The following is a 15,955-nucleotide window of genomic DNA, read 5'->3' on the forward strand; positions in this document are numbered from 1 at the left end:
CTCACGCCTGAAATCAACTTCCAACAGCAAGTTTTTAACGTAGCCAGTCTCCAAACACCCTGAAAACACCAGAAGTCTTGCCTTTCAGGCCTAAGATACATACTTCTTCAATTACTTCTACAAGTTTGCTCTTTAGATTTTCCAGTTCAATCGCTAATATCTTCTTCTCCTCCTGAACAGATACAATTTGATCTCGAAGTTCTGCATTTTTAAAGAAAAAATAAGGGGAGGGAAACAATATAAATAAACATTTCTTTAATCTAAATTCAATTAGCGAACTTATAGTACATCATTAGTTTCAGATGTAGTAACTTTTTTAAACTTATTTTTAAAAGAAGAAATCAATCTTGTCAAAAGAACTGAAAAATGCCAGTCCATGTGTAACTTACGGTCAAGATTATTTAACAGCTAAAACGAAAATAAAGAAGCAGAGAATGATGGAAATCTCACTTCTGTGCCCCTGTATACAGCCACAGTTATTAATAATTTTATATCATGCAATCTCACTGTGTTATTAAATGTACCAGATCATGTTTTCTTTGCATGCTATCAAACCCATATTTTAGAAAACTACCTGGGATTTTAGAAGTAAAATTTTTTAAGATTTCAGCAAAACAAATTAAGGCATAGTACCAATTTCCTTTTTCTTTTAAAATGGCATGGATTCTTGTCACAATAAAATATAACAAACAAATGGGGCAGTTGATAATTTGCAGATTTTGCTTTGCAGAAAAAAATCCTGACCTGCTGCCAACTTATAGCCCTCAAACATTATTCGAATGGACTCAAAATATAACCTATTTGAAAAAGGTTAATTCTAGTAATTTTCTCTCCCGAGTTGTTGTTTTGTTTCTTAATTTATTTCGTATTCCTTATTACCGGAATTTAACGAAAACTGTATTACCAAAATGAAAATATTAGCAACCGTTAAGTGCAAAAGCTTCTGGTGATAGATGAAAGTTACTTCCACCACTCAAACAGTAAAAAAAAAAAAAAAAAAATACACCGAGGGGTGACTGGGTGGCTTAGTCGGTGGACTGTCTGACTCTTGATTTCGCCTGGAGATCAGGTCATGATCTCAGGGTCCTGGGATTGCACCAAGTCAGGCTCCACACACAGCTGGGAGTCTGCTTGAGGAGTCTCCCTCTCCCTACCCTCTGCCTCTGCTCATTTTCTCTACATCTCTCTCTCTCTCAAATAAATAAATAAATCTTTTAAAAAATATATATACACAGATTAGCACAGAATCCTAAAATTGATAACCAAGGTCTCCAGTTTTGCTACTCAGGTTTTAACTGCATTTTTTTTTTAAGATTTAATTTAATTATTTGACACAGAGGGAGAGAGAGCAAGCACAAGCCGGGTGAGCGGCAGGCAGAAGGAGAGGGAGAAGCAGGCTCCCTGCCAAGCAAGGAGCCTGATGCGGGGCTCGATCCCAGGACTCTGGAAGCATGACCTGAGCTGAAGGCAGACGCTTAACCGACTGAGCCACCCAGGCACCCCAGGTTTTAACTGCTTTTAATTAAAAACCTTCTCTGGAGTTACTTATAAATTGAATCAAGCTTTTATAGGAACCCAGACTGGAAGAGTTCTCAGACACTTATTTCAAAATCTCTTTCTCCACTGGCTGGCTAATCCTGAAGGAGGAACAAGAGACAATACCATCTGAGACCTAAGAGGAGAGGAGAATCATGAACAAAAGAAAATCCTGTAAACTTCTTCTCCCTCCCCACTGACACAAATATTATTTTGTCTTAGGTCAAGGGGGTGGAGAGTCAGGGAATGATGGCTTTCGTTATACTTCCTTCTCTCTCCTTCCAATTGCAGTTTTATCCAAACCAACAGGCTAGCGAGTGTTGCTTTTGGCATGTGCCTAATGCCAAAATGCCCTAAAAGTTATTGAGCCCCAGACTGCTTTCCTCCATCTTTAACATAAACAATGTGTACATACAATCACGTGTATATATAATCATGAATAAAATTAAAGTGTATTTAATAGAGGTACCGTGTGATATTCCACTTCCCACTGACCCACACAGTGAGGTCTAACAGCGTTGAAGTTGAACGCCGCATATTGCTTACAGCTCAGTGCCTGAATCAGATGAGAAGTCCTTTGAGGGCACAGACTTAAGCAATCTGGAGAGGAATCCTCCCCAAAGATTCCAAAAAAGAACCAGACAAACGAGAGGCATTGGCTAAATATATTTTTATACATTCTTTCTTTTGCTTAACAAAAATATCTCAATGCATAGTCCGTATTTTTAAGAATTTTTACACACTGGTTGTTTCCATCAAGACAATGCTTTCAAAAGTGCCAAATCCCAAATGAGAAAGCAATTCATAATGCACCAACGTTACGTCCTATCGTGGTTCTCAACCAGGCTACTCCCTGGGACATTTAAATCCGAAATTTTTTTTTTTTTTTTTTTAAATCCGAAATTTTTTGAAGCTGGACCCAAGTTCTAAAGTTCTCAGGTGATTCCAATGGGCAACAAGGGCTGAGAAACATTATCCAAAATATGCTCAGTGACGAAGCCAAGAGTCCCACCTTTGATCTGCTTCTGACACTGCACAGAAACACAGGTCTCTGCGGAGCCTTCTGGGTCGGTGCTAACATCTTCGTCATCGATGTTGATCTCCTCGGTGATTACATCTGGTCCCAGTTTGGCCATGTACAACATGCTGATTCTTTTCAATGTTTTATTTTCTTTATTTAGCTAAGGCAAAATATAAAAACAGTTATTTTAACAGCAGTCAAATGAGTGTCTTGGATTTTTAAACAATAGACAGATTAAGTGTACTTCTGTCTTACATATTCATCAACACCCACAGCATGAACTAACAATTAGAAGATTCATGAAGTAAGGTTTTATTTATACTTTTTAGCATTAAACTTATTAAAGTAAGACCTGATGCCTGGATTACAGCCAGCAGCATGGGAAAATGCTAGTTATAACTGATAACAAAGGAAGAATTAAGATAAGACACCAATACAGATTAAATCAAATTTCAACTTATTCCATCCTTAATAGTCTTAATTAAGATTTTATTTTAAGAAAATGTTTTCTTTGCTGCTGTGCACACCCTTTAAATGTTTGCTAGCTCAGGGGCGCCTGGGTGGCTCAGTTGTTGAGTGTCTGCCTTCGGCTCAGGTCATGATCCCAGGGTCCTGAGATCGAGCCCCGCATCAGGCTCCCTGCTCCGTGGGAAGCCTGCTTCTCCCTCTCCCTCTGCCTGCCACTCTGCCTACTTATGCTCTCTCTCTCTGTCAAATAAATAAATAAAATCTTAAAAAAAAAAAAAAAGCAACTTTTTTTCCTTTACTAAGGGCCAATGGCCAGCAAGACAAGTTCTGAATTACATAACTGACACTGGAAATAAATAGAAACAGAAACCTAATTCATTGGAAAGCTAACTACCTTCTCTACTATAAACCTTACATCAGAGTAAGACATGCTGGTAACTTGTCCGACTTTGGTCCTTCATTTGTGATCATAAGTAGGACCCTTTAGGGTTTCCCTCAGGGAAAAGCCCAGGCCATTTCAAACTGGGAGATCTGATTCTCACCCCAATAACACTGAATCTAACTATATCTCAAGTAGCCCAATCTGGAGCACAAGTGGTTTCCCTGACCTCTCTGCGGAATCAGGAAGATTCTATTAGAAATGGCTATAAACCCTTCCTCAGATTCCCCCTGGGAAGCCTATAAGCTCTACTCAGGGAATCCAACACAGCCCCTTTCTTCCCTGTCTCCAGCGCACAGCTCCAGCTTCTAGCTCCCCACAGTACGTTAGAGGATCAGGGATAAGAGATGAGCCCATGATCTCCAAGCCCCTCTCCCTTAAGACGAAACATTCATGTAAAGCCTGTTGTGGGTTCTTGGCACCATGTATGCTACAGTGGGGCACCAGAGGCTCAAGGATCCTGGCTGATAAGATGCCATCTTTTCTGAATGGCAGGAGAAAATCACAACTGAAGGAAAAAGTGAAAACACTCAAGCCTTCATTTGTAATTCTGTTTCCTAATACTTAAACTAATGGTTTCCAGCTTAGCACATTAGAATCTGTAGAGTGCTTTTAAAAAATCCCAGTGCACAGGCTCTCACCAGACCCAAATCTCTGGCAGTGGAACCCAGCAGAGTACTCTCTCCAAGGTCCCAGGTGATTCTAATGCACATCAATATGAAGAATCTTTGATATAGAGAAAGGCAGTGTTTCCATACCCATTTCTATAAAGTCAGAGTTAAGAATCCTGCTCTATAATCCAACATCTCTGCCTCTAGAATAATCTCATCTTTCAGAGTGGTAGTCTCTTCATCAGCGAACTAAGGATAAAAATAGCCTCTGCCCCATAACATGAGGATTGAGTGAGATATTACACAGAAAGTATTTAACATTAGTGACGGACATGCAGGAAAAATTCAGTATCCACTCCTAATAGTAACAAAAGAGGTTCAGGTTGTGCGTTTCGGAATACTTTATCAGCTAGTTTTCTTCCATCAAGATACACATCCATGCAACTTTTTCTTCCTCCAGGATATTCACAAAAGCACAAAAATACTAATTTTTGCCATCTGGTGCTTAATAGGCTCATCCCTGGGCCACTGTCACAATAATACTTAATAACTTGTTCATTAACAGTTCTAACCTCAAAAGAGTTTAATGCCTCTTTCTATCAAGCCAGGCACCAAAATCCACCAGCACTATCTGGCTATAATACACCTACTCTCATTAACAAAGTTACTAACTCAAGAAAAAAGCTACACATGGAGTGCCCGCCAGGCGGTAGAGTATGCAACTCTTGATCTCAGGGTCATGAGTTCAAGCCCCACATTGGGTGAGGAGCCTACTCTTCAAGAAAAAAAAAAGCCACACAGAAGAAATTCCTCTGAAACATCATTCTCACATTTTGAAGGAAGAAACATAAGATTTATGTACATAAAGATCTCATAACCATACTAACTGGGTATTTTTAAAAACTCTGAATTCACAAATTTTGGCTAAGCAATTTCATTGAAGTTATTATTCATCAAGTTATATATGTTAATGGCATGCTAACTGTTTTTTGGAACCATTCTAAGTCACAAAGCAAAAATAAATCTTTTATAACCCTACAGTAACAGAATCTTCTACTACATTCAAATTTAAACAGTTTTTATATTGGGTGCAGCTTAATGAATATTTAAAGATACAAAATAAGCAAGTTAAGCAGATCTGAACCATATGGTTTAAATAACTGGTCTACATTTATCAGTTTAACCTACACATTTTAGCAAAGAAGCCACCCTTGCTCTTAAGAAAATTATGCAAATTGCATCTTAAGAATTAAACCTTCCATTTGTCATTAATCTGAGAGCAAAGATTTAGAAAAATAAGAATAAATTTATAGAAACTTTGCTGCTTTAAAAATGGAGTCTACTGGGCGCCTGGGTGGCTCAGTTGGTTGGGCGACTGCCTTCAGCTCAGGTCATGATCCTGGAGTCCCGGGATCGAGTCCCGCATTGGGCTCCCTGCTCGGCAGGGAGTCTGCTTCTCCCTCCGACCCTCCTGTCTCTCATTCTCTCTCTCTCAAATAAATAAATAAAATCTTAAAAAAAAAAAAAAAAAGGAGTCTACTTTCAAAAATGATAATTGGGATACCTAAATCAGGTTGTGCTACTTTATTGATCATGCATATAATGGAGCTTCCAAACTTTGCATTCAAAGCTGTAGTATCTTCCAAGTCCAATGAGCACAACTATAGGCTTTCTGACCTGTTTTTATTCCAAGTCCCACGAGGTCACATTGTATCCTCAAAAATCAACCATACGGCCATTTTCGAAAGACTTCATGAACAGAAGACAAACCGTGTAAGGGAAGGATCCTATTGTCAAGACTAAATTATAAAACTGACCTTTGAGATTAGTAACACAGTGGTTCATAACCAGGGATGAAGACAACAGTCCCCTGGCAGCTTTCTCAGCACACAGCCGGCCTGGGCCGCACTCCCAGTGTCAGTGGGTCTAGGATATTCTTAAGTAATCAATGCTGGTCCACCCTGACACTTAGGACAAGGCAACTGTAGCTCAGAGAGGTGCATTCTCTTGCTCCAAGTCACCTGTTAGCTAAAAAAAGGAAGGGGCGGGGATGAAATCTTTTTTTTAAAGGGGACTGTACAGACCCATGAGTGGAGTGCATCATGGAAAAAGGAAAAGTCTGTCCCATTCTCCCTGCGGTCCTAACGCTAGTCCATCCTGACCTTTGAGTTGAGACTACAGCAGTCCGGAGACCAGAACTAATAACTTGCCCAAAGTCACATATACCCAAAATGACATCACTGGGAATAAAACCTGTATATACTGCCTCCCAAACTGTTGCTTTCCATTAACTCTGCCAGCCCTGCAAGGTAATCCGTGTTCTCATTTTGCATGTACTATTGGCAACAAGGATACTTATCGATAGCAAGAGAAAATACAAGGACTGGACTTAGCCACTGCAAGAGTCAGAGCAGCTAGTATGCTCCAAAGATATCTTTTTCTACCTGTTGCAAAAGAAAGAATAAAGGATACGAAAAGAGAATTCACCCAGTTCTGTGAACCAGTGAACACTTAATGAAGGGTAGCGCAGAAGAAATGATGGGAAAGCACCCACGCAATCACTGTTTTTAAAGCAATGGTCTGGATTGCTGTGTATTCTTCAAATGAATAACAGGAGTTGCATGCACACGTTTATATTCTTAGGTTCTGACTGCATTATCTTATGAATTCTAATGTAGTGTCATTACACAAACAATTAAGCAAATACCTCTAGCAAGCACACTGCTAATGCATCCAAATTAAATAGAGAGAGATATAGACAGATTGGCTGATTGATTTGCAGACTTTCAGTCACATCCAAAGACATACTTTGGAGGGAGGTGATGGGGAAGAGAGAAAGACACACAACCGGCATTACTAATGATATTTGGTTAAAAATTGCTGTAATCCATTTTCTGATGAAGTGGTTCAGGTGCATTTTACCCAACCCAAAATACGTAAGACAGAGATTCTTTAATAACAATGTACTTCTGATGAGACAGAATATAGAAAATTACACTCTTGGTAAATTCATCAGCGAGAAGCAATCAGTGAAGCACTGGAGGTCACCTTCAGCATGCCCTCACTCTGCTTTCACAAATAATCACCTGAAATGTACGGCTGGAGGCTGACTTTTTCATCTAAATCAAACATGAAACACTCACTGCACCCCTTCATGTTACACCAGGTTTGTTTTAAACTGTTCACCCAATGCACAGACACTTAGAAAGTCCAGCTGAACGAACGACTCTGGGGCCATTTTTCAGAGGCAAAAAGCACCGATGTTGAAATGCACACATACAAATGCCCCCTTTACAATGGAAAGAACCTAGGCATTAAGATATTTACAAAATCCTATTCTAGGACTCCGAGAATTTACAGCACTTTAGACACTTTCCCTCCTCATCAGAGCAGAGGCAATGGATTAGAAAAGCAAAAGCAGATAGGAGGCCACTCTTCACAAAAGCAAGTTGAAATTTTTTTAAAAAGCGCAGGTAGAGTTCCCTTATTTGAAGAGTCTCACCTTTGTCGCCAGAGCTTCGGCACTCTCTCGACAAGTCTTCTCTATTTCAAGATGGTTCTGCATAAAATTGACTTCCTCTATAACCATGTGAGAAACTAGGAATGAGGGGAAAAAAGTCTCAGCATTCAGAGATTAGTCAGCGATTCCAGAAGCCCACACATTGTGTCCCATGACTCAGAATACTTCACTTCTTTAGCTCGCCAGACCTTTAGCTAGCATGGAGGGGGGAAAAAAAAAAAGTCGTGGAAGATGCTGCCCTGATTGAGTCTTAGCCAATATGTGGACGTGGAGGGGGAGAAAAAAGAATGCAGTGAAGAGCCTTCACTGCCAATGCACACATTTTTCAGAAAGCTAGTTAGGATGCTTTTAAGTGTCGCTTTTCTATGCAGCTGTTCACGGAGACAGACACGTCCACTAACTTAGACGGAAGAATCTCTCCTAAATAAAAAGTGGCAAACGTGAGTTCCTTTTCTTAGCGGGACAGAACACATGGATCTAATAAGGAAAATGAGCGAGTGAGAAATTTTTAAAATTAAATCTCAACTCGATCTCCTTAACCAGAATAACAATGTGGCAGTTTAGCTCAGGTCAGTATACAACAGCCTTCCTTATGAGTGCTAAAGTAGTTACTGTGATTTAATAAACTCCAGGGCAGAAAAGTATAGCAACGAGAGTTATGGACTCTATGACAATGAAAGCGGATGCTTCTTGCATCACAGACTGTCAGGAAGATTGGAAGAAAAATACAATTTTCCTGGACACTTTACCAATGCTTGAAAAATAGTAATTTTCAGGTTCTTTTAGTAGCTGGTTTATACAAATTGAGATTCAAAGGTACAAAGTAATTTAGAACCTGAATTATACTTCGAAGATCAAGGGAGAGCCAAGTGCCAATTCCTTTCACCCACATTTCTAGTTAAAGGAAAATGCTCGGAATCTTAAACTTCACTATAGACGTGTATGCTTATTGACATTTGTTTGGCTTAAAAAAGAAAAATGAAGTACACCCAAGTGTGAAACCCCACAAAGTTAGGCAAAAAGCACTGGGCTCACGTAACACAAAGAGAGATTACTTTTGCTTCATTTAAGCTTAATTAACCTGCAATTATGATTAAACTCGGGGGAAAGAAATTTCCCTCCAAATTAAATACAAAAACGTATTACTTCCTAAGTCTGTCCAAAGTTCTTATTATGTTAATATTCAAATTCATAAAGCAGCACTCAATGGCCAGAAACATCTCTAACCTTGACATTTTTTCAGGGGTAATAATAATCTGCAGCAAATGCAGGCCAACCAAAAACCACTTAACTAATTAGTAGTTGCAGTCACCGAGAAAAACATGAATCAACACTGTTATTACAAGTGGCACATTTGAGTGGCATCTAATTATGACTTGATGAGCACGATACTTGCATTATCAACATTACTACTGCATCCCATCAGGGCCTAAAAGCTGCTGATGGCATTGACTTCGAGAAACTCCCACTCAATGGTACAGCAGCACCCAATAATCGGCTTGGCAGGGGCCCCCCTCACTAAATGACACGTTAAGCGTAATTACTGGTAGACATGGTAAATAAACAGGATTGGAAGTGAAAATTGTACCAAGTGCATAAGACACAATCTGACACATTGGAAGTGGCAGCCTTAATTGAGAGTTTCTTTGACTGCTCAAGATCATTTCAACTGCATTTCTCCGAGGACAGTGATTATAACTGTGGAGACAGACGGCATAATGGTATCAGCAACGCTGACAGAGCTGTGAATTAAATTGTATCTGCTGTTGTGTGAGCCTTGATGAGAGGTACAGATGCCTTAGTGGTCTTATCATTATAACACAATGGTCATGTTGTCATCAACCTTTCTGGCTCCAATTGAAAAGAAATGATTGTGTGTGGAGGCTCTGCCCACCCCCCCTCCACGCCACCCCCCTCTCCTCTTCTATCTCTTGTTCTGAATAGAACCAATTTTCAGAGAGCTATGAAATCACGCAATAGGTCCTAAAATGCAGCTGCTTGGCATACAAACGGGTCCCCATTAAACTGGAATCACACACAATATGTGTTTATGCCAGAAGAACAAATAGAAGCTGAACACAGGCCAAGTTTATTCACACACACAAAGCCCATGTAGCTCTTCATCAATATAATTGCCTTTTATATTGTAGTTTAAATAATAGGCTCTATTATTTCCTTAAAATCCTAATATTCTTGGCATTTTATCACTATGTTTACAAGGTAGGTTCTTCAAAAATGTGAAGGAAAGAGAAAAGAAACCTATACAATTTTTACAACATCAAATATTACTTTGAATTTTTAGCCTTAACTACTTGACTTCTTCTGCCACAATCTGGTATTTCCACCATCATAACAAAAACATAAACACTCTGCATGTTTCATAGGAATTTGACTTTTTATTCAGTAACATTCTTGCTCATGGAAGAGTAAGGAAAAATCATTCCACATAGCAAGGTTTAGGCCCAGCAAAAAGAAACACACACACACACACACACACACACACACTTATTTTCTGAACATTTTGTAAAAAGCTGCCCTGTAATTTAACTTGATAAAACTTACACAGGCAGCACTAGCCCACATTTTTCTCCAATTCTCATACAGCAGGCCCCATCTAATACGTTTTTTTTTTAATCTCTTCCTCTAAGAGGGAACAGTAGAAATCAAAAGTTGTGCTTTGATTTCTAGTTTAAAAAAATTATCTCAATGCTAAATAGGGAGCAAGGAAACCTACCTATCGACTTTCTAGATTTAAAAGAAAATAACATGTTTCAGAGGGCATTTATATCTTTAAAAAGCACGACCCCATTGCTAAAACCACAAGTCAGGTTACATGACACAAAACAGAAATTTTTGTAACATATAATTTTATTTGCACCTTTCAAAGGATGAAAGTTTTTTTAAAAAAACTTTAATTTGTTCATTTAGTGACTGGTCCTATGGTGCTGAATTCAGGCTTATCTCATAATATCCATAGATCATGAGTGATAACTACACCTAAAATACCTGTAATTTGGAGGACATGGAGGCTTAAAACAGAAGAAAGATGAATCCTAGTCTTTTACAAACACATATTGAAATATTTATATTCATTTATGATGAAATTATCATTAAATGATATGATGACTGGCATTTCCAAATAGTCTGAGGTCAGTGAGAATGATGTATGGACAGAGATGAAAGTGGACTGGCCAGGAGTTGGTAACTGTTGAAGCTGAATGATGGATACATGGGGGTTCATTGCATTATTTTCTCACTTCCGTATAATAAGCTTGATATTTTCCATAATAAGAGTTGTTTTTAATGACTCTGACAACTCAGAAGCATAACCTACAAGTACATCAATGATTGCTTCCACCAGTCTAGTTGAATCAGCAGAATTTTTTTATCCTCTTCATGACCCCAAAACACTCTTACATACTTGCCATCGTGGAATGGAGGGCAACTGGGTTTTTCTTTTTTACTTGTTTTTGTCTTTTATTAACTACAAGCATTACAGCAGAGACTCTGCTTTACTCACATCGGACTCTCTTGCACCTGGCATACTGCTAGGTATAAACTAGGAAGTCACGTCTGTGTTTGCTTGAGTGACTGGAAAAATCTATCAGGCCTAGATCTGTCTGTGAACACCCCTTTACAAGAATGTTCTCTCTAGAACGGAACTGCTTAGGACACAACCACCATCACCCACCACTGGGCCAACTGTGTGTTCAGCCTTTGCGAAACCCTTTCCACTTGTCCTGTGCTGAGTCCTCACGACAGTCTTAGGAGGTAGGTATCATCAGAGCAATTTTCTATTTGAGAACATCGAAGCCCAGAGAAGTCAAGTAGCATAATCCCAAAATACAGTTCTAACTGGTAAAGCCCAGCTAAACTAATTTCTAGGCCACTCCAATTTCCTAGGCTTCTTTCTAACTTGTATTCAAACGTGACACCACCCATGGGACTGCCCTGAGCAAAACTCCTCTCCATCCAGCCAACCCTCAGCAACGCCCAGATGCAGGATGTCTCTGCAGCATACGTGGTGGACACGCTGTACGTTCTCCTGCAACGTCAGATCACTTGAGAGGTCTTCACACAGTGTGGGAACAGTGATGCACTGGCAGGTGTGTGGGAAAACAGGTACGTCCTAACACACAGCAAAGGCTCTCACGTTCTGGCTGAAGGACATGAAAGGCCGTTAGTTACTTCTCGCACACGGATCTGTCTCCCTAGGGAACGTGGCTTTGCTCTGCAGTGGTGCTCTGTGCAGGAAGACAGGAGAAGAGGCTCAGGAAGAGCTGGCGGAGGGCAGAGAATGGCAGGGAGAAACGGATGAAACCAGCTAAGAAGAGCATGGTCAGCTAGGTGAGTAGAGCCCGCCGACCTAAGGGAGCTCTTCCCTCACTGAGATCTGGGCCTCGTAGGTGAACATGACGGGCAGGCAACGTTCAACTTAGCGCCCGAAGATACTTTCCCCCAGGGCTGTCCAAGGGCCAAGACCAGGGTCTGAAAACTCACTCGTGAACTGACTCGCAGCCTCTTCACACTGAAGGGCACCCAAGCTCGGGATGGGACAGTAAATGAGATGGTGGTGGCAGTAGCTAACATTTATTGAGCACTTAAACCATAATGCCAGGCACTGTGTTCAGCACTTTTTACATGAATTATCTCATTTATTCCTTGAACAGCCTATGAGGCAGGGTCACTTATCCCAATTTGACTAATGCAGAAATTGCTCAGGACTACGTGGGTGCACATCAAATGGTGCTTTTTACCAGTGGTAACCGCTGCAATCCCTTCCAAATCGGAAATTCTGTTCTCTGTTCGAAAGTCGTCAACGATTACCCCAGACACAATGTTTTAACAAATATTTCGAGTTTTCGTCGTCCCCATTTTCTGTTCTTTTGAGACGGAGTCAAGAGTCGGCATTCTGTTCCCCTGCCGTCCAAACTTTAAATTAATTAAGCAGACTTAGAAAAGTCAAAAATTCAATGCATACAACAATAAAGATCGTTGTACTAACCTTTCAATCGATTCTTTCAGGCTTTGAGTTGCTCGTAAGGAAAAATGTGAATTTTTGTAAAACTATCAAAGATATTTAGAGGAAGAGACAAAGGGAAAAAGGAAGTGGGAGAGGAAAGCAGTTTACATGTTACTCTAAAGGTAGGCTGATTTGGGGAGAAGCTCCTTCCATTTCTGCAGAACGCAAGAAGCAACATGCCTACTACCTGCCCGACCAGAGCATTTTATAAGTCCGACCCTAAGAACTTGAACTATTCCTACTACACACAGCATGCCAATCCACTATCAGTAATTAATTTGAGAACATGAATTGGTAACAATGTCGATGGTATAACTCAGTGTGACCCGGTGTCAGCAAAAGTGTAAGGACATCAAATTAATCCTGCATTAGAGAAGAAGAAAGTCCTACGCAATTGCAATTCATACATTCACAAATAAGAGGTATTTCTGTCATAGCGTGTTGGCCTCCAAAGAAAAGTAACATCAACAATATTCCCCTGAGGTTTTGTTACAACCAGACACTTGAAATAAACTGGCTATTGAAATGAACTATAATGCTCCATTTTCATGGCTGTTTAACTTTCAACAAGAATAAAATGTTCTGTTGTGTAGTTACCAAGTCAACACTTTACGATATAATCAAACAGCCTGATACAGCATCTGCAGAAAGATGGAGAAAGACCCTGCTTCCAAGGGGGAGGGCCATCTTTTCCTGCTAAGGTCTGGTCCTTTTCCCATGACCTATTTCCTTCTGATCCTTCTGAGTGTGATCAGATACATTCTGTCTTAGAGGATAAGGTAATGACAGATTTGCATAACACACAAAAATACCACAGCAAAAATTTAGAATATTACTACAGCTTTTGTGGGAATACAACATGCCTTGGTGAGAGGGCCATCTCAAACATTCAGACTCTTAAGAATGTGTAAGTTCTGTTAACTAGAATTCCTTTTCTATGAATTAATGTAAGAAACAAATCAGACCACTGTAAAGATGTGTAAGAATACTTGACATGGCATTACTTAGAATATCTAAAACTCAGAAATAACCCATCTATCATTGAATGTTTAAATAAATTAGGGTACTGTTGCATAATAGGATACAGGAAAAAATATACATCCCTACTAACATGCAAAGATGACCATAATATACCACTCACTGAAAAAAGCTGGCTGCAAAACCGAATGCAAAGCGTGACTTTATTTTTTGTAGACATAAATATTGCCCACACATAAAAGACCAAGACAGAAAGACTATAAAATGCTAACACTGCCTTTTCTCAAAGAGTCAAGATAACAAGCAATTTTTGTTCTCCTTTAACTGTCCTGCATAGTAAAATTTTTTTTATAACAAGTGCAAACTCTCTTTTATAATAACATACTCATGAAATAATAATGGTCATTCCATTTGTCTGAAAATCACAGTAATGTCAGGACATTTTTTGGGGGGCAAATGGGAAGACAATTCTTGCCTTCTTGGATGCCCAATGCAGCAGCAACTAAACACAGGGGACGTGTCTACACACATAATTCCCAAACACAGTTATGTGTGTTATAATAATTCCAACGAAATGCTTACATACTTTTCTGAAATTCCTCCAGTTTTTTAACAGCTTCATCTCGTTCTTGCCTAATTTTGTCACACTGAAAGGAGAAAACACAGAAATGTTAAATGTGTGTCACAAATTTGGGAAGGCAAGAAAGAGCAAACGTATAAACAGTAACAGTTTTATGAAAACAAAAATTAAAAACCTTTAAAAAGCATTAACGGTCACATGGTACTTACACTACTCAACCAGCGTGGTCTTTGTACCATCTGTATCTGGCCACTTGCCTTGGACCTTCCAAGATAATGAGTCATCTTACTGCTCATTATCTCCTCAGGAACAGACCAATTTAACATCCTTGAGTTCAAATTACTCATTCTTTAAGAGAATATACGTGCCTCTTTTTAAGTAGGTATTTTGCTAATACAGTGAACACCCCACACATCTGCAGGTCAGATTCCCTGAAACTGGGTAGCGACGAACTCTCCAGAACTCTCCAGAACACTGGTGCACAGCCAGAAGTGATACCTACTTGAAGACAAAACTGCTGCCGTGCGCCCCCTTGAAATCTTCAGTTAAGGAAAAATACCCTCATATGCTTAGAATTCCAAATAGAAGGTAGCAAATTAAAATGAGAAAATATAAAATATTCCAAATAAGCATATACCATTTACATAAACTAATTTTTAGTTTTAAAAGGTGGGAGGACTCACTGAAAACACCAGGAGGAGGTAAGACCATAAAGGCCAAAAATAACTATTAAAGCATGAGGACCTTTCAGGGTATCTGGTATAGAAACAAGTATCCATTATTTTAACAGGCCCTCAAAGTATTAATGAATTTTATAAACACCTCATGTTCATTATGAGGACTGATTCAACTTACTGTGGATTTCACAAAACAGGTTAAGTATAACACATTTTAGAAAGATTTTCATCAAAAAGGTCTAAAACTTTAAAAAGTGATTTTTTTTTTTAAGATTTTATTTATTTATTTGAGAGAGAGAGAGCATGAGAAGGGGGAAGGGTCAGAGGGAGAAGCAGACCCCCCGCTGAGCAGGGAGCCCGACGCGGGACTCGATCCCGGGACTCCAGGATCATGACCCGAGCCGAAGGCAGTTGCTTAGCCAACTGAGCCACCCAGGTGCCCTAAAAAGTGATTTTTAAGAGCAATAATTAAAATCTGAATTTTCTGGGAATACTATAATACTGTGTAACAAGAGGGTCATGTGAGCAAAACACAACTTTTTTTTTTTTTTTAAAGGTTTTATTTATTTATTTGAGAGAAAGAGTGAGCAGGCGAGAAAGCATGAGCGGGGGCAGAGGGAGAAGCAGGCTCCCTGAAGAGCAAGGAGCCCGACATGGGGCTCGATCCTGGGATTCCAGGATCATGACCTGAGCAAAAGGCAGATGCTTAACCGACTTAGCCATCCAGGCGCCTCAGTAAAACAAAACCTTAAATTATATTTTAATCCTACTGTGCCAGATAAATATATTGGGATTTCATGCCTTTGGATATTTATTTCAAATTTCAATGGCTAAAAAATTATGATGCCACTGATAATTTGGAAAACCCAAATTAAGACAGTGAGATAGTCTCACTGAATAGACTGGCAAAAACTAAAAAAATGTGCTATCAGGAATTGAAAACTCATATACTGCTGGTGGGAGTGTCCAGAAACATAACTAGTTTGGAAACAAACTATCAAAATTGAAAATGCATACGCCCTATGACTCAGCAATACCACTTCTATTTTTTTTTTTTTGAATTTTTATTTTTAAGTAATCTCTATACCCAGCGTGGGACTCA

The 15,955-nt window shown here is 39.4% G+C and overlaps 1 protein-coding gene across 5 annotated transcripts in view; it reads right to left on the reverse strand.

Annotated features, from left to right (window-relative positions):
• SHTN1 (shootin 1) overlaps positions 1 to 15,955 on the reverse strand; it is a 95,150-nt gene that overhangs the window by 56,348 nt on the left and 22,847 nt on the right. For 3 of the 5 annotated variants that reach the window (XM_045878939.3, XM_064595315.1, XM_064595316.1), the window contains 3 exons: positions 14,183 to 14,243; positions 2,549 to 2,717; positions 104 to 201 (listed from right to left, as the gene is read on the reverse strand). In XM_045878939.3, coding sequence (XP_045734895.1) covers positions 104 to 201; positions 2,549 to 2,717; positions 14,183 to 14,243 — 328 coding nt within the window. Of the gene's footprint in view, positions 1 to 103; positions 202 to 2,548; positions 2,718 to 7,577; positions 7,673 to 14,182; positions 14,244 to 15,955 lie in introns of all 5 variants that reach the window. The other 2 variants (XM_045878938.3, XM_054508419.2) reach the window with 1 other exon arrangement.

This window comes from Mirounga angustirostris, unplaced genomic scaffold (genome assembly GCF_029215605.1).
Source record: "Mirounga angustirostris isolate CCGP_5_RB_7025 unplaced genomic scaffold, mMirAng1.0.hap1 SCAF_6, whole genome shotgun sequence".
NCBI lineage: Eukaryota > Metazoa > Chordata > Mammalia > Carnivora > Phocidae > Mirounga > Mirounga angustirostris.